At 42.0% G+C, this 26,233-nt stretch overlaps 1 protein-coding gene across 11 annotated transcripts in view; it reads left to right on the top strand.

Moving 5' to 3' along the window:
- The window catches only part of MCF2L (MCF.2 cell line derived transforming sequence like), a 363,789-nt gene that overhangs the window by 308,030 nt on the left and 29,526 nt on the right, over positions 1-26,233 (top strand). For all 11 annotated transcript variants that reach the window (XM_077482869.1, XM_077482867.1, XM_077482862.1 and 8 more), the window contains 12 exons: positions 2,382-2,501; positions 7,792-7,908; positions 8,948-9,097; positions 13,013-13,137; positions 18,357-18,471; positions 19,012-19,131; positions 19,310-19,501; positions 23,384-23,575; positions 23,663-23,822; positions 24,383-24,459; positions 24,589-24,659; positions 25,694-25,760. In XM_077482869.1, coding sequence (XP_077338995.1) covers positions 2,382-2,501; positions 7,792-7,908; positions 8,948-9,097; positions 13,013-13,137; positions 18,357-18,471; positions 19,012-19,131; positions 19,310-19,501; positions 23,384-23,575; positions 23,663-23,822; positions 24,383-24,459; positions 24,589-24,659; positions 25,694-25,760 — 1,506 coding nt within the window. The remainder of the gene's footprint in view (positions 1-2,381; positions 2,502-7,791; positions 7,909-8,947; positions 9,098-13,012; positions 13,138-18,356; positions 18,472-19,011; positions 19,132-19,309; positions 19,502-23,383; positions 23,576-23,662; positions 23,823-24,382; positions 24,460-24,588; positions 24,660-25,693; positions 25,761-26,233) is intronic.

Here is a 26,233-nt window from a genome sequence, read left to right as displayed (position 1 = left end):
TTGTGTTACCAAGCAACAGGTGTAACTAATAAAGTGGCCAGTGAGTGTAGTGACCTTTTATTGTTTCACGGTGAATCTTGGTCAGACATTACTTTCCTTTTTCTTATATTTATTAAAGGTTCGATTTGGGCATTGGGTTGTATGCCAATCTCTCAACTTCCTTCACGGTTTGTTAAAGGAATGCCCATATCGCAGGACAAGTTTGTAGTGGAGCAAACTTGTCAGCTCTGATTTTTTTCTAATTTTCGGTGGTATGTTTCTTCTTCTTCACTAGAGAATGAAAACTCATCCTCTTGGGATATCTCATACTGATCATTCTCATCTATTATTATTATTATACAGAATTTATATAGCGCCAACAGTTTGCACAGTGCTTTACAACATGGGGGCAGAAAAGTTGAATGAATGTCTTTAGGTTGTGGTAATCTTGGATTGTAAAGTGCCTCCAAGTTTCCTGAGGCTTGGTCTGAGTCCCCTTATCCTTATCAAATATATACTTCTATGTAAGATTTCTTGCAAAGAGATGCAAGTCTTTTACTAATTCAAATCTGTTGATTTCCTGTATGGGGGGGGGGGGGGCTCAGACTAAGGTTTGACTTCGTAAAAGACTTTCATATTTCTGTGGGAAATTTTACGTATAAGTATATATTTGATAAGGATTGGGGGACTCGGACCAATCCTGGGGAAACTTGGAAGCACTTTACAGTCCAAGAGTACCACAACCTAAAGACATTAATTAAACTTCTAGATGCGAATGAACCATATGAGATATCCCAAGAGTAGAGGTCGACCGATATATCGGCCGATATTTGCCGTTTTTTAAATAATCGGGCATCGGCCGATTGTGCTGATAAAAAGCCGATTTAGAACTGCAGCGGGACTTTGAAATGACTTCTGTATAGAAGTCAGTGTAAGTTGCCTGAGTCGTCATAGAAACACTTTCCTCCTCTCTGGGCAGGCTGCCAAGAAAAGAACAAAATGATACAATGTTTACACTTGAATGAATGAAGTCATCTCTGTGTGTAGAAGTTCTCAGTTTAACCATTTAAAGACTAAATCTTTTCTGACACTTGTTGCTTACAAGTAAAAATCCTGTGTTTTCTGCCAGAAAATCACTTAGACCCCCCAAAAATTATATATATATTTTTTAGCAGAGATCCTAGGGAATAAAATAGTGGTTGATGCAATATTTTATGCCACACGGCATTTGCACAGAGGTCTTTCAAATGCATTTTTTGGGGAAAAAAATACACTATTTAAAAAATAAAAATAAAATAAAAACAGTAAAGTTAGCCCACTTTTTTTTTTTTTTTTTTGTCCAAAAGTTTTGACTACCTGTTTTTATTTTATAGGTTTTTTTTTTTTTTTATCTAAATCAAACATACAAGTAAACTGATTGGAGGTTTTGTTTTGTTTAATGTTTAAATGTAAGAAATTTTCTGTATCACTTATGAAGACTGCTTTCACACTGGAGCGGGCAGGTGTTGATGGTAAAACGCAAGTTTTAGCGGCTCTTTACCATCATTTTAGCGGTGCTATTTGGCTGCTAGTGGGGCACATATAACCCAGCTAGCGGCCAAGGAAGAGGTTAAATGCGACCATGAAGCACTGCTGCCAAATCGCATTGCATGCGCTTCGGCAGTGGTGCCCATTCATATCAATGGGCAGGAGTGGTGGAGGAGCGGTATACACCACTCCAAATGTGCTGCTTGCAGGACTTTTTTTTTTTTAAGATCCTGCCAGCGCATTGCCTCAGTGTGAAAGCACTCTGTCTTTCACACAGACTGCAGGGGAGCCATTTTGCAGGCACTTTACAGGCGCTATTTTTAGCCCAAAAGCGCCTGAAAAACGCCCCAGTGGGAAAGGTGTGTTAGATCAAGGGGGATTAAAAAAAATAATAATATAATAAAAAAGGAAAAAAATAAATAAATAAAATAAAATCGGCCTAACATATCGGCCCAAAAAAATCGGCATCATATATCGGCTATCGGCTGCCATGATTTCTAAATATCGGCATCGGCATCGGCCAGAGAAAAACCCATATCGGTCGACCTCTACCCAAGAGTATCTTCATCCTCTAGTAAAGAAGAAGAAACGTACCAGTGAGAATCACAAAATTGCAAAGCTAAGTCTAAGTCAACTAGATCATCCAAAAAGGTTTATAGTGGCAGTATTTTAATGTAAAAAGAAAATTTATAAGCTGTGGGCACTTTGGGGGGTGGCGGATTAACTATTTTCCTAGTACCGGGTTTAGTAACACTTTAAGCTCATCAGGAATAGCATACTTATGACGGTGAAAATCTTTTTCAAAACTTTTACTTAAATAAGTAACAGCGCTATGAGTAATATGTATGTATGTTTGTCTGTGATTTCACTTACAGGCATCATTCCCAGGGAATCTGCAGCTTGTCATTGTTTTGCGTCCTGCAGGAATCTTCCATCGCACCCTGGCAGACATTGCCTTGAGATTCAACAAAGATGACTTTAAAATGAAGGTACCGGTAAGTAGCATTTATATATATCAATTTAAATTTTTAAGTAAATGGAAAGAGGTGGCATTGTGATAAACTTTGCTGTAGCAAAAATGCTTAGATAAGTTTACCCTTTGTGTGTGAAGTCACCGTAAAAATGCAATAATAATATTAAATTCATCAGATCAGTGATTTTACAACTACTACAGTCTACTTGAATAATTACATTTAAAAAGGCATAGTGTTTAACATTAATAAGCAATCCTTGAGCTCTGCCAAAGCTGAGATAACAGGGTTGATTTACTTAATACGTTGAACATCTTTACTGTATAAATTGTAGTTGTATTCCCTTTAAATACCCAGTCATGTATGCATTGAGTATGGTTACCATTCATTCCTGGGGACAGTCCCTGTTTTAAGGGGTTTGTCCCCAGGAAGCAGGTATTCCCAAGGATCTTTCATACCAGAGTCTTCCCTCCTCTACACAATGAGGGAGGTTGTGAGACCATAGCGGGCTCACGAATGCTCACATCAGGACAAGAAAGCTCAAGAATATAATAAATGATTTTTTTTTTTAAACTTTATTAGAAAATTCACGCAAACATCTTAAATAGTAAAAAGAGACTCCACAGGTGAATCGGCCATCAAAACCTGTGGGGTCCTTTCTATGACAATACCAAATATACACAGGTGAAATAAATGGCTGTAGAAAAATGTGTAAAAAAAAAGGATCAAAACAGAAAAACAAAAAAACAAGACATGTGGTATAAAAACAATTCTAACCACTGCTATTAAAGATGTAGGGTCATCCCCTCCTATGTTCCCTCCCGTCTTCCCTATTGAGGCTAGGTTCACACTGGAGCGATGCGGGAACTCCGCAAATCCGCTGCGTTTTCCCGCATCGCATGCCTCCCGCCGGCAGTTCACACTGCACTATGCGGACTGCTGGGAGTGTCAGTGAAATGTTAATGACACCCCCAGATGAGTTCGCATATCGCAGTGCGATCTGCAAACTCGGACAGGAATCGGATCGCATGGTGTGAACACCCATGCGATCCGATTCTGCTGCGGACCAAAAAAAGGGTCCCGTGCGAGTTTGCGGCGGGTGCGATGCGAATTCAGCCATACTATCTGTATGGCTGAACTCGCATCGCACAGAGATCGGATGTGATTTGCACTGCAGTGCGGTGCGAATCACATCCTGTTCTCGCTGCCGCAGCGGTGTGAACCCAGCCTGAAGCTGATAGTAGATGAATGTGGGCCAGGCAAAAAAATGCACACAGTTCTATCCAAAAATTGCCTTTTTGTAAGCTGTATCAGGCTCAATGAATGTGCAGTCAGGAATAAGCTCCACAGATTATGGCATATAATATATAAAGTCAGGGATACAAATGATCCGATATATGTCCATAGCTGTAACAAATTTACCTGAAAATGCAAGTATCATCCATCATCTGGTGGTGCAATCATATAGGATAATAGAGACCCAGTGTGTGCCACTAGCATCACTCTCTTCTTGGTTGAATATACAGCGCTCACTGGTATCCAAAAATGTCCTTTATGTAAGCCGTATCGGGCTCAATGAACGTGCAATCAGGAATAAATTCCACAGATTATGGCATATAATGTATAAAGTCAGGGATCCAAATGATCAGGTAAATGTCTGTAGCTGTAACAAATTTACCTGAAAGTGTAAGTATCGTCCATCATCGGGTGGTGCAGTCATATAGGATAACAGAGACCCAGTGCGTGCCGCTAGTGTCACGCTCTTCTTGGTCGAATATACAACACTCACTGGTATAACTTCAGTGGAGGTCCTGGCAGAACGATACCACTATCAGCTCAGACACCATCCAGAGACAAACAAGCGGATTCCAAGTGGAGCGGAGCAGTTGCCGGTCACACAAACATTATGCAGCATGGGTCTCATGGATCTCACATCCTGAGTCTATCCAGGTCATAGGTGAACTCAGAAGGAGTGAGTCTCCATTAGTATCCAGCAGAGAGAGCTCTGAGTAGAAAATGTACCAGTCTAGTGAGGACTGAACGGAAAGTCTCTATGCAAATGCCCAAAACTGCCATAAAGATGGGGGATCATGCGGGGGGCGCACAGGAGAGGATGACAGCAGCGTTAGACCGTGCTGGGTCAGCGCGTTTCGTGCCCTCAAATGGCACTTCAACTGGGTAGACCCCTCTGACTGTAAGTTGCGTAATTTCCCATACCTGTCACGAGTGGGGCATGTCCAGGTGGAGCTTGGAAGAAGTAAGGACAGCTGTGGAAAAAAAAGAAGTAACAGTCCAGATTAGCTGTTGCTGCTGCTACAGAAAAGAGGAGGCAGTGGCACCAGGGACAGCAAGCAGCAGCCAGGGGCAGATCCAGAGTATAGTCTCGGGGGGAGCACTGACAGAAAATAAGGTGTTGCTTACAGCACGTGGGCATATGCTCTGCAAAGTTGCGGCTTAGACATGGCAATCCCAGGAGGAAGTGGGCCTAGCCTGCGCCAAAAGCTAGAAAGTGTTGTCTTGCAGCACAAAAATGAGCCAGGCGATAAACACAAAAATACATATTTTTACCATTTTGTATAGGAGAGAGGGAAAAAATAAGAAAATTAATATCCTGCATTATAATTGGATTAGGAGTTAACAAGATGAAAATGTCAAAAACTAAAAGAGCAGCTTTTTTTTTCCTTCATAAATAATGGCATACCTGTGTTCTGCGGTTTTAGACATTCATTTTTGTACTTACTTTAATTAATATACTTTGGTGCTCTGGTGGGGGGAGGGGCTTCCAAGGAGCAATAGAGATGAGCAGGATTCAGGATTGCAGGCAGCAACGCCATCACATGACACACATGGAGGGAGGAGGTGGGTGTAGCCAACACTCTCCCACTAGGCACAGAGGAGGAAGAATGCTCTGAATGCTGGTCCCTCGCACGCCTCCTCTTCAGCAGCGGCTCGGACGTGACTGACATCACTGGTTGCCAGACACCAGGCGGCATAGACTCTAGCAACCATTGCAGCGGGCATTAGAGAGGCGAGGCCAGTGGTATGACTCCACCCACCTCCTCCCTCCATCTTCTCCAGGCTCCAGTGCAACATGAACAACAACAGGGTCTCTCTCTCTCTGCACCACTGTTGGCTGGCCTGCTGCTGATGTGAGATTGAGAGATTCAGGAGTCAGTAATATTTTCAGGGGGCAATTGCCCCATAGCTCCTCCTGGATCCGCCCCTGGCAGCAGCACAAGCCTAGCAAAGTCCAGAAGTCGCATCAGCATGAAGTAGACCAGCAGCATCTACCACAGAGGGGATGGGACAAACTCTGCTTGGAGGTTGGAGGAGAAGAGAGGCATAGAAGGAGGCCAAAAAAGTCAGCAAGAGCATAAATCAGGTGCTAAAAAAGCAAATACAAGCTCTTGCTAAGACACTTTCTTTGGGCTGAACTTTACATTTCTGCAGCTATCTGGAATATTTGGTATGATCTTTTTTTTTTTTTTTTTTTTTTTAACTGACAGAGCATGTTTGCTTTATGTTGCCCTTAAGCTTTTTACAGTTGGCCTGCTTTATGTGCGTTATTTATAATGGCATCCCTGGCTAGAGCAGAGTACCGGAGATTGAGGAAGACAGGGATGCAAAGTACTGGGGTTTATTTTACTCACAGGATCCAAGTCATACACATCACCTACTTTATCGGGGCACCCCCTAGATAGGTAGCTTGCCACATTTTTTTCAAGGTGTTCCTTCAAACTATGCATGCATATCTTGGTGCCTCTTATTTTAAATCTTTTTATTTTGTCTTTATACCTTAAATGTTTGCTTCTTATTCCAAAAGTCTGTGACTATTTGTTTTGAGGAATTGTTAAAAATGAGGGAATGAATTTGTGAGTGTGGCTAAAAATTGGGTTTTATTTTTTATTTTTTGGTGTCCTTAAAAGTTGGCATGGTTAGTAAGATGTCCCTGGATTTCGTTTTGGTAAATCTGTTAACTGTAATATATATTTAATTTAAAGTGGCATTCCATGCAAGGTTCATGTATTTAGAATGCCCTCTCCCTTGCCACAACAACCCCTTTCACGTTAAATATACTTATAGGAGGAAAAAAGTAAGATAATATACAGTGGAACCTTGGATTGCGAGTAATGCGGGTTACAAGCATTTCGCAATACAAGCTATTTAAAAAAAAAAAATCTTGACTCCAAGACGAGCAGAATTCAAGCTGCTGGGGCGTGCAGTACCACATTTGGCCAGAGGTGCGGGGGCTGTCGGTGACGGACCATCTCCGGCGCCCCCGCACCTCTGGCTACATGTGATACTGCATACACTGGCTCCCCTGAACCTCTGACCACATATAGTACTGCATACACAAGAAGTCACTGTGGAATGAATTATCTGAGTTTCCATTGATTCCTGTGTGGAAATTTGCTTCGATATACAAGTGCTTGGATTACAAGCATGCTTCCGGATTATGCTCATAATCCAAGGTACTACTGTACTCGTCTTTTCTCTGCCTCTCATAAAACGGTGGTGACATCAGCATTTGTCTTGCAAGATCCTGAGGATTACTGGTAAATACAAATCTTATGAGTTGACACTACCAAACAGTGCACAATCATCTTCTTGCGTGATTTGCAATCCTCAATGTCTCCTGAGGATCTTGCTGAAAGGATGAAGACATCACCCTCACCTATAGCACCATGTGTACTGATTTCCCACACTGAAACTGTACCACTGTAATAAAGAAGCTCTAATTTCTACATATTAACTTAGCAGTGTCAGTAAGGGTTTGCACATTTTCCTTGACACAACTTTTCTGCAATACTAGGCTTATACTGCTGCTCTTTTACTGTACATTAGCAGCCAGCTAATTTCTCTGATTTATTTAAGCTTTTCATTACCACTGATGCTGAAGTCGATTTTTGTTATTTTGTTTCTTTTTTTATTATTTATTTTCATTTATTAATATAGATCGCTAACATATTGTATCACCCTTTATAGAGTACATGTTATTCAGTACTCGCTGCAATGAAACTTAAAAACTAGCATGCCTATTACGGTAAAACAAGCACCCATATACAACCCTATAGTTAATGGAAGCAAAAGCCAACTTGATTTTTAGATGTTGAAACAAGAATAGGGAAGCAACATGAAACCCACACAAGTATAGGGAAAAAATAAAAACTCAAATGCAGATAGCATCCTTGGTTGTAGCTGAGCCCAGGATCTCGTGATTTCTGGGCAATAATCCTAGCTCTGTTGTGCATAGAAGATGTTTTACAACTGATCTACAGATAGTTCATGCTTTTTACCATTGCCTGTTGCACAGATCATAATGCTGAATTCAGCTGCAGAATTACAGAACTACATAGACAAGACACAGCTTACAAGAGACCTAGGTGGCACACTGGATTATTGCCATAAAAACTGGCTTTTACATCGGACGGTAAGACCTTTTTGTTATTTAACATTAGGTTTGGATTGATATTTAGCATCTCAACAGCCTGTATCAGATTGGAAACTGCCTTTGTGGCTGGTATGCATGCCACAAATGCTGCGATTATAGTCCCTTTGGCTGATTAGTGTTACAGGGTCACTCCGCCCAAATATATTTTAAATACAGATCAAGACTGAGCAGAATAAGCCCCAGCTTTCTCAATTGTTTTTTTTTTTGGTATTTTAGCAGTGAAATTTTGAGTTCTAAAAAAGGATTTTGGGGTTTTCCCACCTACCTTTTTCATGTTCACCTCCATTTGCATTCTCCATATTATAAAATAAATAAAACATCTAATGTGATGCCTGGGAACCCCTTTTAATAGCCCCAGTATGTGTGCTGTCCAGAACTAAAGTGCAAATATTTTCTTAACAGAGTCCTAGAGGAATATAAGAACTTACTTCATTTTTGGTAGATACAAAAGAGTTACTAGTTTTAAAATGACTGACCCTTTAGGAAAAACTGCTTTTTAGAGTAGTCATTTTGAATTTACTTTGCTGTATAAAAAAAATACTGTATAAACAGCAACTGAGTTAAATTGTGTTCAACAGGTTTGTTTTTAACTCTGACATTTTCTTGCCCCTTAATCACTTTAGTAACGATAATGCTGTGGCTGTGGTGCTCAACTGGTGGCTTTCCCAGCCTACTTCTGGCACGGCCACTTTTTTTTTTTTTTTTTTTAACTGTTCACTTATTTTTGTTAGAGTGAGGTGAGTGCCTACACAGAAATTGAATAGCTGTTACTATGATCTTGGTCATCAATGATTCAAAAGTTTAAAAATTAATAGAACCAAAAGCATATTTTTGTCACTGTGACAAAACAGTTACTGGGATTACAGTTGCCCCAACTTTGGTGCAAACTTGTAGCAGTAAAGTATGTCCCTGCTGAAAAGGTTGAGGCTACTCAAATGTAATTGATTTCCCATTAGTATGTTATAAACTTAAAAAGGGGGAAATATAACTTATTACTGTGACACTTTTGTTTTTCTAGGCCATAGAAAGTTTTGCACTAATGGTGAAGCAGACAGCACAGACACTGCAAGTCTTTGGAACAGAGTTGGCTGAGACAGAGCTTCCCAATGATGTGTCTACAACCACTGCCCTTCTAGCTGTGCACACTAAGAAGACAGACAAGATGAAGGTGAATACACAACTACCCAAACCTGTGTCTACATGGTTGGCCAAAGACCTTCTTACCAGTAATCATAGTAGTAGGAATAGTACTTCTAAACAGTGATGGGGGATTGTTGTTAGCTTGTAAAGGTTGATTTAAAATAATATAAATTATGTCACTTTTTCTACACATATTTAAAGTACTTTGCATACATATTCACACACCCCATTGTCTTTTCCACGTTTTGTAGTAATACAACCTGAAGTCAAAACATATTTATTTGGGATTTTTACCTTGCATTTTCCATAGCATACTTGAAGGAGAATTCCAGGTACTGGACCAGCTTGGACCAATGTAATTATACTCAGAGGCGGCTCTTTAATTAGGCAAATTAGGCGGTGGCCTAGGGCCTCGCTATCACAGGGGCCTCGCAACTGCCTAATTTGGCCGACCCGCACACAGAGCATCACTTTTTGGGGAATGTCTCTCTCCCTAAGCGGAGATCCTCTCTGCTCTGGTAAATTACCTGCATTGCCAGGACCTTGCCTGTGTATCCAGGCTAAATCCTGCTGGTGCTGAGCCAAGTGGCTCCAGTGAATTCCCCAGCAGGGGGGGCTAAATCCTGCTGGTGCTGAGCCAAGTGGCTCCAGTGAATTCCCCAGCAGATGTGGGCACATCCACACTCAGCTTATGTGGGCTGTTTGGTGTCCAACGCACTGCAATCTGAACTCGGGAGAGATGCTGGCTGTCTCTTCACCTCTGATGTCTACAGACAGGAAAAGGAGCTGACAGAAGGAGGATCCCTATCTTGCCTGTCAAGTTTCTCCAGCAATGGTGGGACTCCTGTCATATACCTGATCTTTCTCCTGCCTGTCAAGCCTGCCAGTAGTGGTGATACTTCTGTCCTAGCCCAGAATCACCCCTGACTCCATTGTCTCATCCACCACTGATAACTTGCTTTAATTATTTTTTCCATTATGGGCGTGAGTGGGGCCTCATGTCTAAGTTTTACCTAGGGCCTCACAAAACCTAGAGCCACCTCTGATTATACTTATACCATACGTGGCTCATGCCCCTTGAAGCTGGAATTCTCTGAAGTAGACACTGCTACTCCACTGATCTCCACTTGCTTCTAGGTCATGCACCGAGCGGCTGCATTCTGAACACAGGAGGTTGGCTGATTGGCAGAGGCACTATTCAGAGAAGGGTATGGTATATACATTGTTACATTGGTTAAAACTGGACCAATATAACTACGTAGAAAATATCCATACCTGAAATTCCACTTTTATATTTGGAGGGTAGTAAATGGATTTATTACTAAATAGCAGAAATGGGGGTATGGGCATTCCCCATGTCAGAGCACAATAGCTCAGTGAGCTCCTGATAGCGTGTACCTAGCTTTAAGATGTATCTGAAGATGCAGCATATGCTGGAGAATAAAGTAAATGGTATGATATTTGGAAGGATGTGCAGGAACAACTGCAGAAGGTCTCACAGTTGGCAGTACTATATGTGCAGGACAGAATTGCAGAGGGAAGGATAGTGTTCAATATGTGCAGGAGAGCAGTGGTAAGAGTATGATTGTGGTCTTCATGTGTAGATGAGGTGTATGGAAGGTATGATGAAGGCAATATGTGCAGGGAAGAAGTGAAAGGATATGACAACTGACAAAAATGTTTATCTTTTGACTCAGAAATTGTGGTGTTAATTAGCAACAAAATAAAAAATATTGGACAGTATGGTTTTTGCCATACTGGTAAGTGATAGGTAGGGGGTTGCTCCCCATAATGCATTTTGGCAGTAATTTACTATACTGATTAATTATAAAGTAGCAGTATGGGAGCCAGGTACTTCACACAGGGGGTTTTATGGAGAAGGGATAGAGTTCAAAATCTGTGTCCAGAAAACGTGCAAGCTCAAATAAAATAGGTTATTCTGGGATGGGGGAGGGTGTGTGAGGAGATGAGTATGTTAGCAAAACTGCAGATAGGATTGCCACCTGGTTGGGGTTTTACTAACCTGGCTGGTAAAAATGAACTTGTTGCCAATATTTTTAGTTGGAAAAATTATTAAGTTTGTAATTTATTCCTGGCTGAGATTACCACTGGTCCAAAATCAGTTCTGATGAGACTTATGTTTGGTATGGTACACTGAACACATGTGAGGAATTAATCCAAAATGTGCTGAAGCCTAGGTGCAGAGGGGTTAAAGCACGAAAGCTGTGCACTGAGTAGTTATTGCATATATGCTATGGAATGACTTCTGAGAGTTAATATACGTGCTAGTGACTAACATGTGGCCTAGATATGATGATTACGTTTTCAGACTCACCCTCTGGACAGATTGGGACAATAATCTAAGCACCAGCAGGCTGACAGTGATTGTCACTAGGGCAGTTTACTGAACTTTTAATTCTTTGCACACACACAATAGCCACCACCACAAGTTTTGATGGAAATGCGCCGTTCACAGCATCCACTGTTGCGGTTATGACCTTTTGAAAAAATGTTTCAGAAAAATCACTACCTACCCTGCAGAGTGAGGAATGTAACAATGTTGTAAAACTGAGTTTACACAATGGTAGCTTAGAGCATTCAGAGATTTAGCATAGTACTTTTTAAATATCCTTTTAAAAAAAAACAGCGCAGAAAATATTTATGGAAAAAATATTACAAAATGGGCATGGGCATTAATAAAATAAAACCGTTAAAAGTCAAAAATAGTTACATAGAGTATTTGGCTCAGCGTGGGGTAAATCAAGTCTTATATGGCAGAGTCACTGGCCCTCTAAAACGTGACTCTCATTATCCTTGGTAGTTTTGATGTTACTTGACTCTGTAAATCAGAGCTAGACAACCTCGACCCCCCAGCTGTAGTGAAACTACAAGTCCCATGAGACATTTCAAGACCCTAACAATCACAGGCATGACTCCTAGAGGCTGAGGCATGATGGGATTTGTAGTTTCACCACAGCTAGAGTACCAAGGTTGCCTACCCCTGCTATAAATGGTGTCTGTGGGTTAACTCCCACCCAGTTAAAAGGTCTGCGGGGTCTGTTGGAGGGGTGTTGGAACCTTTTATAATGCTACAGTGGGCACTACCTTGCCATCTACCCTGGCTACATATTTATTCCCATATAACAAAGTTTCACAATCCAAAGCCCAATTTATTATATAGAAAAATGTAATTAGGATTTGGTATATACCAAATATTATATAGATCGTATTTCTTTCAGGAAGACCAATGTCTTATCCCATCTAAACCATGAGATTTATATTTGTGCTTGGTAGATGATTGGTATCTTCTTATACATTAGTGTAGCCTTTTTGTAAAGGCACGGTAACACTGTTACTTTTAGAAGTCATGGAATATGACTTAGAACTGTATAAAAATTCAGTTTTAGGTTCACATATGTGTATTGCTGCTTTTCAGATTTTTTATGACAGGGCCATTTATGCCAGAGCCTCATTAGCAGTCCTCTGATGACCCTGCTAGGTAAGTTTGGGGAGAGGATATGGAGAGTGTTCAATATGCAATTTAGGTGTTGGGAATGCGTGCCTGCAGGATAAACCTAGAGTGTGTGCTGGGGGAGGGACACGAGGAGAGAATACACCGGTTGCAATCTCATTCAGTAGGGACCAGAAAGAGGCAGAGTTGTACAGTGGTAAAGTGAAAGTAGAATGTGTGCATTATATAATAATGTTTCAAATTTCTTATAATTGCCATAAGAATGGCCAACATTGTGGAGAAAAAAACTTTGCAGTCTTCTGTACACTATATCTGCTTCACTGCTCCATCTCTTCAGTGTACCATTCACTACAGGGGGATTAACACGTATTATTTATAGCACTATCAGCTCCAATAGCACAGGGATAGTTATTCAAGCCACATACAGTACATACATAAGTTTCTTATTTATGGATTTAATTGGTATTGTAGGATGATCTGAAGCTGGCTTTGAAGCAGGGTAGTGACATCCTGGAGCAGATCAAGCAACCCGTTAAAGAAAACCCAGAATACAAGATGAATCAAGACCAAACGGACAACCAGACAACTGTAGAGAGGTGAGAACAGTTGCATAAACCAAGGATTTCTGTTGTAAGTGTTAGATAAAAACATTTAAAAAGGAGAAAATGTCAACTCAAGATTTAATGATTTATTGTTGCTGCCTCTTTATATTAAAGGTAATTCAGGATCAGTATCCTGTATCTGTAAATATGCCTAATGTACATGAGGGTAGGGTTCTCTCAAGTGTAATGGTTTAATTTTTGGAACTTTAACAAATGTCCTATATGTTTTACCTTCCTAGATGTATAGATATTAGTGAAATGTGTTCTTTTTCTGTATGATTATAGTTTTCCACTACTTTTTTCTCAGGGTTTCTATTTTTTTTTAATTAAAAATGCAGGTGAGAAACATTGCTTTTTTTTCTCACATGTTTTAAAAAGCTTCGGCAGTTTTAATTTGTAAAAATGTTTTAGGTTGTCTGATTTCTTATAGTTGCACTTCAGCCTCTTTCTATTTAGAGAGCAGTGCTTCACAGTCTATGCAGGGGTTTGAAAAGCACCATGCAATATTATGATGTCCAAGTCCATATGGGCTCATGGCTACCATAATACACTATGTAAGACAAGCCACAGATTATACAATCTTCTTTCACCATGGTGGAAGGAAAGAAAATTGCTTGATGCCCCAATCAACACAGTCAGTGTAGATGGAGAATCTCTCCTGCAGTACTATTGTATTATGCCAGCAGGGAGCCTTCCATGCCAACAGAACACAATGATTACTGCTAGTAGCTATAGCCTCTGGCAGCGATCACATGCAAAATATCCGACAGGTCAATTGTACTGAAGCTGATCAAGCGACATCAGTACAACCAGACTGCCCATAGATGGATCGCATATCGGCTGGTCCCTACTCAACTTGCTGAGATTCAACTGGTATTACATAATTAAAATTTGCTGCCATGTGAGATATGATCACTGACTGTCCATTCATAACTCAGCATCGCAAACGGTGCCTCTGTCTCCTGTCCATTCATCTTTAGTGCAGCTGAGGCTGCAGAGAAAGGAACTTGGGTATCTCTATCCTTAGTCCCTTTCCCTGTCTCAAAGGGGAGATGTCAAGGGTCTGTTTAGACCACTGATATCTCACCAAAGCCCCCCCCCCCCCCAAATGGGGCTGATAAAAAATAATAATAATAAATAAAGAATTGTAATGAATAATTTAAAAGTTAAATTGAAAAAAATAAACACTGACACGGTCTACTACCCCCCTTCTCCAAAAGAGAAGGCATTGTAAAAAAATAAAATAAATTGTAAAAAAAATAAAATAATAAAAATAAAAAACTACACTACTACACAGTCCATGCCTCATCAGAGCCCATCTGTGCTGCATATTGGTGTCACATGACATAAAAAAAAGTATTGGTAATCAGGATCGGCAAGTACTTGAAAAAAGCAAGGGGCATCGTCCTACCCCCGCTAGCTATCAAAATTTTAGAAAAACACGGCTATGTGGGGCTCCGCCTGCCCCATAACATCACTCATTCATAGTGTTCTGTGAATGGAAAACTACAAGGTGCGGCATCCTTTTCACCTGTTGCCTTGAAGTTTTGCAATGGACTACCACAACGCTGTAAGCACCGTGGTAGTTCATTGAGTCTTCCTGTCATAATGAAGCCGATACACTGACAGATCTGCAGGAGATCTGCATGGCATTAGTGATCTGCTGATTGCTGGTGCAATGTTTTACAGGCTCCTGTAATAAAAAATAATAAATGCTCATTTTTTTATCTTCAGAAAAAGTGCATTTATTATTTTTTGTCAAAAGTTGAACTTATCCTTTAATGGCAGCAGTGTCCTCTCACCAGTCCCAGTTATACAGCAACAGGGCTCTTGCTGTCCAGATATCAGTCCACTTCTAGATTTGCCTAGAACGACTCCAGTCCTCAGCACATAACTGCAGGCTTGTAGCAGGTTGATGTGCACTTCTTGGTCGCCTTGCAGCAAAGAGGAAAATCCCTTGCTATTCAGCCTGTAAAAAATACAGCTCTCTCTATACCTGGCTTGCATTGGGAATTGTCATCCATAGTCCATAGTTTCCTTCCCTTCATTTTCCACGATTCAATGCTGCCAACCATCAAGCCTCTTGAGCTCTTTCTGCTTGTCAGCGCCCCCTGATGGATGGAGGAGAGGTGATGTTAATCAACTAAAGTCCATTGGGAGACAGAGAAAGCACTGCAGCACAGCGTCCTTAACCGCTTGCCAGCCGTCATATAACAACCAGGTGGCGCAGCTCTCATTCTGGCCGGGCGTCATATGATGCCCGTCCATTTAAACAGGGAATGCGCGCGATCATGTGCGTGCATCCCTGTTCCTTAAGTGGCGGTGTGTCACGGAGACACCGCTCGCCACCGAGGGGGGTGAACAGCCATTGGGCATGGCTGTTTACCACGTGATCGGCCGTAATGAAGTCACGGGCGATCACAGATGGTACCGCCCCACTTTGCACAGCTCATGCGTGCGATCACAAGCACACTGCACGTGAACGACGGTGGCAGCGTGTTCCCGAGAATCCTGCCTGTCACCGACGCTGGTAAACAGCCATTGGCTGGCGGCTGTTTACCACATGAACGGCTGTGATCCTTTCACAGCCAATCACTAAATGTAAACATAGAGCGGTAATGAGATGTTACCGGGTACTCCTTCTCACACACCGATCTTGTGTGAGGAGATTGCGGTAACATCTCGTTACCACTTCCGTGTACACCAATCACACTAATTCCACCCCCCCCCCCCCCCCAATAAAGGGGACCTGTCACCACCCATCAAAGTACCTGTCACAGTCCATCTGAGTACCTATCACAGTTCCTTTGAGTACGTGAGTACCTGTCACAGTTCATCTGAGCGCCTGTCACAGTCCATATGAGTACCTGAGTATCTGTCATAGTCCATATGAGTACCTGTAACAGTCCATATGAGTACCCAAGTACATGAGTACCTGTCACCAGGCCATCAGAGTACCTGTCACCAGGCCATCAGAGTACCTGTCACCAGGCCATCAGAGTACCTGTCACCAGGCCATCAGAGTACCTGTCACCAGGCCATCAGAGTACCTGTCACCAGGCCGTCGGATTACCTGTTACCAGGCCATCAGAGTACCTGTCACCAGGCCATCAGAGTACCTGTCACCAGGCCATCAGAGTACCTGTCACCAGGCCATCAGAGTACCTGTCACCAGGCCATCAGAGTACCTGTCACCAGGCCATCAGAGTACCTGTCACCAGGCCATCGGAGTACCTGAGTACCTGTCACCAGGCCATCGGAGTACCTGAGTACCTGTCACCAGGCCGTCGGAGTACCTGAGTACCTGTCTCCAGCCCGTCGGAGTAACCGAGTACCTGTCTCCAGCCCGTCGGAGTAACCGAGTACCTGTCTCCAGCCCATCGGAGTAACCGAGTACCTGTCTCCAGCCCGTCGGAGTAACCGAGTACCTGTCTCCAGCCCGTCGGAGTAACCGAGTACCTGTCTCCAGCCCGTCGGAGTAACCGAGTACCTGTCTCCAGCCCGTCGGAGTAACCGAGTACCTGTCTCCAGCCCGTCGGAGTAACCGAGTACCTGTCTCCAGCCCGTCGGAGTAACCGAGTACCTGTCTCCAGCCCGTCGGAGTAACCGAGTACCTGTCTCCAGCCCGTCGGAGTAACCGAGTACCTGTCTCCAGCCCACGCTGAATAGAATATACGTTGGGGTGTTTGCTTTCCAATATGGTTTCATTTTGTGGGTAATTCGATTGTCCTGGTGCTCAAGGACCTTCAAAAGTGTGATGGGTAGGAATGAAATGAGATGTGTAATTTATGCTCCTAGAATGCCTGAAGGTACTAATTCAATGTATGTGGCCACGCTGTGTGTGTAAAGTCTCACATGTGGTATCGCCATACTTGGGAAGAGTAGAAGAATGTATTTTGGCGTGTAATTTTTGCTATATACATGCCATGTGTTAGAAATATCTTATAAATTGACAACTTTGTGTAAAAAAAAAAGCGTTTTTAATTTTTTTTACACATTTTCCAAAAACTTCTGGAAAAAAATGAAATGTTCAAAAGAATCATTATGCCTCATGGATTATACGTTGGGGTGTTTGCTTTCCAAAATTGGGTCATTTTGTGGGCAATTCCATTGTCCTGGTCCTCCAGGGCCTTCAAAAGTGTAATAGGTGGTTGAGAAGTGAGATGTGTCATTTATGCTTGTAGAACGCCTGAAGGTGCTACTTCAATATTGGTCCTCTGTATGTGGCAAGCCTGTGTAAAAGTCTCACACATGTGGTATTTGCATACTCTGGAAGAGTAGCAGAATGTATTTGGGGGTGTAATTTGTTGTATGTTGTGTGTGAGAAATAACCTGATAATATGACAATTTTGTAAAAAAATAAATAAATAAAAATCTTCATTTTGAAAAGAATTGTGGGGAAAAAATTACTACTTAAAAAAACTCACCATGCTACTTGCTTAATACCATGAAATGTCTACTGTCTAAAAAGGGGTCATTTGGGGGTATTTGTACTTTCCTGACTTGTTAGTGTCTCAAGAAATGAGATACACCTGATGTACCGAAGGCCCGATCAGATGTGATCAATTTTCAGTGATTGGCCCCATAGTTTGTAGACTCTATAACTTTCACAAAGACCAAATAATATACACTCATTTTGGGTTATTTTTAAAAAAAATATATAGCAGTATAAATTTTGGCCAAAATGTATGAAGAAGTATCACTAATTAGCAAACCTTTATGACAGAAACAAATAAAAGGGCATTTTTTTCACAACATTTACGGTCTTTTTTTTATTTATAGCACAAAAAATAAAAAAACCCACTAGTGATTAATTGCCACCGAAAGAAAGTTCTATTTGTGTGAAAAAAAGGATGCAAATTTCTTAGGGGTACAGTGTTGCATGACTGAGTAATTGTCATTCAAAGTGTGAGAGTGCTGAAAGCTGAAAATTGGTCTGGGCAGGAAGAGGGTGTAAGTGCACTGTATTGAGGTGGTTAATTGCTTTCTGTCTCTAGGCAAGCACCAGGCTACACATATTTTGTAGTCTTGCATGTCCAGGTTTATGGTTTTTCAAAAGAAAGTTGTGAGTAGGTGTACAGGTCCCAGAAATGGGTAGAAGCGTGACTCCAGAGAGACAAACCAGTTCTCATTTTCCTTGTTCACAGTATTGAAAACCTAATGCCTGTACCTCTGTAATATGAAGTCAATTAATCACTTTTATTTTCTTGCAGGCTCATTATACAACTTAATGAAACAGAAACAGCTTTTGATGAATTTTGGTCTAAACACCAACTAAAGCTTGAACAGTGTCTGCAACTTCGTTATTTTGAGCTGAAATTTCGAGAGGTGTGTTTTTATTTTTAATTTTCAACACCTTTATAGCGAACAGAATTTGGGTTCCTTTTTTGATAAGTGCTTGAGACTTTGCGTTCTTAGTTCCAAAACCCTGTGATAAGGGCCTATCTTTGAAAAGAAAACATAGGTGTTCCAGTTTTCTTATTTAAAAGTAATTTTGTTATTTCTAAAACATAGCTTAAAAAGTGATACTACAATACATTTATTGCTTGGGATCACAACACTTGTGCCTATTTGATATGCAATTACGAGGATTAAATACTATAGAGGGTTTGCACCTAAAATGTAGTCGGCCATTAAAAAGTGTTCACCTGTATTAATTTTGCTGATACAAATGGTTAATACTTTACAAAATGTTACTGCAAGAATAAAGCCAATTATATTGGCTAGTTATTAAATTCTAATTTAATTTGAAAAAATAAGGTCTTAAATATAGGTTACTTTATGCATTTTTTTTACCATAAATTAAAATTTTTTGGAAAAGTAAATGGCATAGCATGTATGTTTTGAAACACATATTTTTCCATTTAGATTAAGGCTGCTCTGGATAGTATCTCTGAGAGGGCAACAACATACAGAGATGTGGGGAACAGCTGCTCACATGTAGAACACATCCTGAAGGATCTCTGCAGTTTTGAGGAAAAGTCCCAGGTGAGGATGGTTTCTCATTTTGGTTTGGGCTTGGTATGTTTTTAGTTCTCCATGATATTATAGGGCATTTTAATGCTATCCACTGGAAAAAAAAAACTCCACTCCACATGGACCTATTTTTAAACACAAAATATTTCATATTTTATTTCCTTCTGAAAACCAGTGTGCTTTTGTCTAGGAAGAGATACAGTCTGCACAAGCCTTAGCAAGAGAAGGTGACCATCTCATTCTAAGCAATCACTATGCAGTGGACTCTATCCTTCCAAAATGCAATGAACTTCATCACTTGTGTGGTAGCATCAGCAGTCACATCCTGCAGAGAAGGGAATACCTTCACAAGTCTTTAGAACTACATCGACGTCTAGAGAAGGTTAGTGACAATCTATTGTTATTGTAAAAATATGTTCCTATACTAGAAGTGCGCGTTAGTGTAAATAGCGTTATCTTGTGCGTGTCTGTTTTAAGGCCTTTCACCTTTTTCCTCTGTGTCTTAATGTTCTACAAGTTTGTATTGCTAGAACACACAACAGAACAGCAAGTCTATCTGCATGTAGATAAAAATGTGGCAAATTACGGTACTTATCTTAAAATCTGTTGTTATTACATACCTTATTTTAGACCCACTGATGTCATGACTGGGCCTCTGTGCTTCGCTACGCAACGCAGGCCGATCATGGTGGCAGAGGCCAGAAGGTTGCTCAACCTGGCTTCCTGAAAACATCACTGCACCTTGCCTCAGTACTCCTCAGGGACGGATCTAGCATGTCTGATGTGGGGGTACAGTTAAAAAATGTCAGGGGAGCAGAGGATGCAAATTCAGCAGGGCAGTGTATAGGACGCAGTAGGCCAGTACAGTGTACAGAGGGCATTACTTTGTATGGTATTGTACAGTGGAATATCGGGGCAGAAGACAGGGAGTCAGCGGGGCAGTGTACAGTGGGGCGACAGGGCGGAGTACGAGAGGTCAGCGGGGGAATGTACAAGAGTCAGTAGGGCAGCGTACTGGAAGTCAGTAGAGCAGAGGACAGGGGTCAACAGAGCAGTTGACAAGGATTAGCTGGGTGGAGAGCAGGAGTTATCAGGGCAGAAGATAGGGTTAAGTTGGGCAATATACAGGAGTCAGCAGGACAGAGGACAGTGGTCACAAAAGAAGATAACAGGGATCAGCAGGGCAGAGGATAATGATCTGCAGGGCAGTGTACAGGGGTCAGTATGGCAAAGAGGAGGAGTCCCAAGGGCAGTGGACAGGGGTCAGCAGGACTAATGATGGGGTCAGATGGAGAATGGGTCAGCAAGATGGAGGGCAAGGGTCAGCAGTGCAGAGGACAAGGGTCAGTGGGGCTGGTTACAGGGGTTCAAATCAACACTCCCAATTTCCCTCTTAGCACAAATTCCCCCCCTCCTAGCATATATCCTTCCCATACCTCCTAGAACGAACCCTCCCGAAATGACATTTTCTATTATAAATAGCCCTCCATCCCCCCTCCTCCTCTACCAAACCACCTGTAAGTTACACCCCCGCCACTCTTACAGGTGAGCACTCACTACAGTGAGAGAGAGAGAGAGCGCGCTGTGCTGTGTTCTCCCGCCTGTTGTCATAACAGCAATGTTACAGGATCACTAGATCAGTCTGTACACAGATGGTTTGATTATCCACCCCCCATGTCCTCAAAGGGCTACCGGCATTTCCCAGCAAGGAAATATGTGTAGGGACAGTAAACTGTGTACTGTCTGATATAACTGCAATCCTGTGACTTGTTTTTGGAGGATCACTGTTATAACAGAAGGGAGGAGGGCACTGCACAGCCCTTACCTCCCCTTGGCTCTCTCCTCTGTGCCAATGTCACTGGCCTTGGGGGCATAGCCCACCCCAGTACCCCCCTAAATCCAGCCATGGTACTCCTCAATTGTGCTCTGATGCATGTAGTAGTCTGGTTCTTGGGAGGTGTTATGAATAGCAACGTGCCTTGAAGAGTATATATTAGTCTGGCAAAGTGTGGGCATAGTTAACACCCACATGTGATGCTAAGTTTCCATGACTGCAAGAAGTGGGGAGGAAAGAACTACATGATGCTGGGCATCCTTTAGCCAGGAAAGGAGTTGCGCTCTTTCTGTCTTGCTGCAGCTTCTAATGCACACTGTTAGAAGCTCACAGTGTGTAGTGAAATCAGAATAAGGTAAGGCTGCGATTCAGTTTTAGAAATGCTTGAACATAACATATGCACTGAGCTTATGAAACCTCGTCAGGTTGATGTTATCTACACAATTAGGATAGCAGTTTGCCTCACCAGTGTGTTTTTGCCATATACTGCAGATGCAGCATAATAATACAGCAAGTACTTAGGAAGGTATAAAGCAGGGGTCTCCAAACTTTTCAAACAAAGTGCCAGTTTACTGTTCTTTAGACTTTAGGGGGCCGTATTGTGGTTAGTGATGGTAAACAATGTCCCATACCCAGCATCAGTAAGAATAAACATTACCTCAGGGTTGGTGGTCGGTTACAAAGCACCTATGGTCAGTAGGAGGAGCAAATGGTGCCCCATCATTGGTATTCCTGGGGGAGGGATTAGTGCCCCATCATTGGTATTTCTAAGAGGAATAGTGCCCCATCATTGCTATTCCTAGCAGAAATAGTGCCCCATTATTGATATTCCTGGGAGGAATAGTGCCCCATCATTGGTATACCCGGGAGGACTAGTGCCCCATCATTGGTATACCTGGGAGGATTAGTGCCCCATCATTGGTATACCCGGCACGAATAGTGCCCCATCATTGGTATACCCGGGAGGACTAGTGCCCCATCATTGGTATACCCGGGAGGACTAGTGCCCCATCATTGGTATACCCGGGAGGACTAGTGCCCCATCATTGGTATACCCGGGAGGACTAGTGCCCCATCATTGGTATACCCGGGAGGACTAGTGCCCCATCATTGGTATACCCGGCATGAATAGTGCCCCATCATTGGTATACCCGGGAGGACTAGTGCCCCATCATTGGTATACCCGGCATGAATAGTGCCCCATCATTGGTATACCCGGCACGAATAGTGCCCCATCATTGGTATACCCGGCACGAATAGTGCCCCATCATTGGTATACCCGGCACGAATAGTGCCCCATCATTGGTATACCCGGCACGAATAGTGCCCCATCATTGGTATACCCGGCACGAATAGTGCCCCATCATTGGTATACCCGGCACGAATAGTGCCCCATCATTGGTATACCCGGGAGGAATAGTAACCCATCGTGGGTATTCCCATGGGGAATAGTGCCCCATCATTAGAATTCCAGGGGGGATAGTGCTCCAGCATTGGTATTTCTGGGAGGAATAGTGCCCCATCATTGGTATTCCTGGGGAAAATAGTGCCCCGTCATTGGCATTCTGGGGGGGAGATAGCGCCCCATCATTGGTATTCCTGAGAGGAATAGTGCCCCATCATTGGTATTCCTGAGAGGAATAGCGCCCCATCATTGGTATTCCTGAGAGGAATAGCGCCCCATCATTGGTATTCCTGAGAGGAATAGCGCCCCATCATTGGTATTCCTGAGAGGAATAGCGCCCCATCATTGGTATTCCTGAGAGGAATAGCGCCCCATCATTGGTATTCCTGAGAGGAATAGCGCCCCATCATTGGTATTCCTGAGAGGAATAGCGCCCCATCATTGGTATTCCTGAGAGGAATAGCGCCCCATCATTGGTATTCCTGAGAGGAATACTGCCCCATCATTGGTATTCCTGAGAGGAATAGCGCCCCATCATTGGGATTCCTGGGAGCAATAGCACCACCACATTGGCTTTTCTGGGAGAATAGTGCCCCATCATTGGAATTCCTGGGAGGAATAGTGCCCATCATTTGCATTCTGGGGGGTGGGGGGGATTGTGTCCCCATCATTAGTATTCCTGGGAGCAATAGCGCCACAACATTGGTATTTTCTGTGAGGAATAGGGCCCTGTCATTGTTTTTTCTGGAAGGAATCATGCCCCATCATTGTATTCCTGGAGAGGGGGGGGGGGATAGTGCCCCAGCATTGGTATTACTGGGGGGAATAGTGCCCCATCATTGGTATCAGTAGAATGAATAGTGCCCTGCTATTGGTGTTAGTGGTAGGAACAGTGCTTCATATCAGTGGGAGGAATAGTACCCCAATGACCAGATACTATAAAGGCAAAGGGCTGCAGTTTGGAGACCACTGGTATAAAACAATATCCTGTGTTATTTCTAACCATCTGCATTTCTTTCTCTTAGACCATGGAATGGTGTGATGAAGGTATTTACCTACTGGCTTCTCAACCAGTGGATAAGTTCCAGTCCCAGGATGGGGCAGAATCAGCACTGCAAGAGATAGAACGGTTCCTTGAAAGTTGCTCTGAAAACATCATAAAGGACTTGCCTACAGTTTTGGCACAGTATGAAGCAATTCTCACAGCAGAGTTACAGGTAGATAGCAAACAAAATTATGGATTTTAGCAGATTCTGTTTGTTGCTCCCAAAATTCAGGATCAGTAATTTAATTTTGCACCACAGGAACATGTCAATAAAGTGTTCCAGAAGCAGCAAAGTACACAAGAAATGTTTGAGAAGCGGAAAGGAAGCCTTAGAAAACTAGCTGCTAAACAGACACGGCCTGTGCAGCCTGTAGCACCTAGACCAGAAGCCTTTGTCAAGTCCCCCAATTCCTCTCCAGGTAAAGAAACACCAATCTCATTAAATATTTCAGTATACTTACTGATACATCAAAGGTCATTTTTGGTATTGTGGATATATAAATTGCACCAGCGTCGTCGTTTTCTTCATTGAAAGTGGTTTCGTATTTAGAGCAACAGGGTTTACCTGATTCAGAGCATGAATAAGGAAGAGTCCCCAACACCAATCATTTATAAGACCACGGTTAAAATGGGAGCCAGAGGGCCTACTCTTGAGGCCCTTCCTTGAGGATATATCAGAAATCCTATGGACACATGAATTTTACAATCTCCATGTTACTATGGGGTTATGGGTGAAGGTATCCACATTGCTCGCCATAATACCCTTCACTCTCCTCCCCTGCACTTACCACCCTCTGTCTTACCATCCATACTTCTCTTTTGCACATACTGAATGCTTCACCATGGTTTTTATATCTCCAAACCTTTCCTGTTCAGGAAGGGCACACTTCTGTAAAATGGCATACTTTGCACTAACCTTTATTGGTAATATGTAGATATCACAATTCCCTTAACAACAATATTTTGTTTCAACATCCAGTCCTCCAAAGGGCTTCAGAGCTCAGAGGTAGTCCTGAAAATGTTCTTCAAAGAAGGATGAACTACCGGAGAACAAAGGTAAACAACATTTTAAACCTTATACCCCTTTTTTATTGAAACTTTTTGTTTCACCAATGTATGAACACATTGCAAACAGCTAAAATTACATTTTCAGCATTTCATGGTTTCGTTGTTTTTTTTTTGAAGAGTGAGGTGGATGGTCCAGTCAGGAGTTGTTCAGTGATGGAAGATGAAGAAAACCTGGCTGTGTTAAGAAGGTACAATATACAGTGTGTTCTAGTATGATGAAAATGATATGGATTGATAGCAATTACTCATCGAGGCTAAACCTATTTGAGTTTTCATTGGATCGTTAATGCTCTAGCATAGCCATATTATTCTGATTGTAACTTTAGTCATGATGCATTTGAGAATATTCATTTCTATATAATAGTTTCTCCATCTGAAACTAAAAAAGAAGCCTTATGTTAAAAGCTGTTGAGAATGTGTGCCATGTCTTTGTTTCTTAATTGTCTGCATTAGATAGATAATAGAATTGTAGTTAAATTACATATGTGCTCAGATTTCATACACAATATTTTGATGGTATATTGCAAAGGGTGAAGGTGGAAACACCTCAGTGTTGACTGGGTTTAATGGACAGCTGACTTGGGAGAGGAGGACAGCGGCAGTATGACATCTATAGGTAGGGAAGCGCTCTTAAGTAAGCACGGGCACTTATCAGGGTTTATGCACGCCATGACTTGCGCATATACTGAGGTAGAATGGGGAAAACCCCACCAAAGTCTTTCTCATCTGATATATTTATTCTTCTCAAACACACATCTCTCACCCTCTAAAGCTAGGAGGGGGGCATCTCTGCTAAGTCTGCAAACCTGTAGCTTCCTATGTTACATCTTGTATGCAGCTTGCTAATTGGTCTATAAATGAGCACCATCACACTGCTGCGGTCCTACCTGTGGTCTTACCTCCCTTTCAGCTATCAGTACCTGACAATTGCTAGTGTAGTAGCACTGCACTGGCACTCCCAATCTCAGCCATGTTGGAGATTAGAGGACGTTAATATAGAATAAGCATTTAGGTGAATATGTATGAATCCATATTTTTACTGGATATTTTGTATATACTGTATGTTTAGTGTTTAGCATTAAAGATGAAAGTTTAAGAGTACAAAGACATAAACTCTCATATTTTATACTTGGGATTTTACTTTTTTCCTGAATGCATGTATCATAATAATTCTTTGTGGTCATCCTTAGTCTAGATGCTGATCTGGTTATTTTGTTTCCAGGCATGTCATGAATGAACTCATTGAGACAGAAAGAGTTTACGTTGAGGAACTTCTCTCTGTTCTTGAGGTATAAAGCAAAAAACTGTTTGCAATTTAACAAAATGAATAAAACTAAAGTAGAACCCTGTTCTAAAACTTCAAATTGGATTTAGGCTGCAAATATCAATAGGCTGTGTTTTTTTTCCCTCTATATCTCCCTGTAACATGTTAATAAATATCTGTTGATTCGGCTGGGAGATATGTTGAATAACCACTTTCTTGGAGAGTGTAACAACACTCTGCCTGCCCTATTAACACTACAGAAGTGTTGTCTACTTTGCAGCCATTGCAGCAGTAAAGATGCAAGAGTTGTGTGGCTAGCAGATTAGTTACTGCTGTTTTTGTGCTTTCATACTGTCAGTCTTCCGACAGCCATGCCAAGCTTCAACCTCAAATATGCTCTAATAGAAGCTTGGCAAATGGGATATTGTAGATTTTGCAGAAGCTTTGCATATCTTAGGGAAATTATATGCAAGAACTGCTGGATCCTTCCCATCTTCT

This window comes from Lithobates pipiens, unplaced genomic scaffold (assembly GCF_037356315.1).
Source record: "Lithobates pipiens isolate NorthernLeopardFrog02 unplaced genomic scaffold, aLitPip1_a1.2 Scaffold_16, whole genome shotgun sequence".
NCBI classification, from domain to species: domain Eukaryota; kingdom Metazoa; phylum Chordata; class Amphibia; order Anura; family Ranidae; genus Lithobates; species Lithobates pipiens.
Note: the sequence above shows the minus strand (reverse complement) of the source record. Positions and strands in the feature narration are given on the sequence as shown.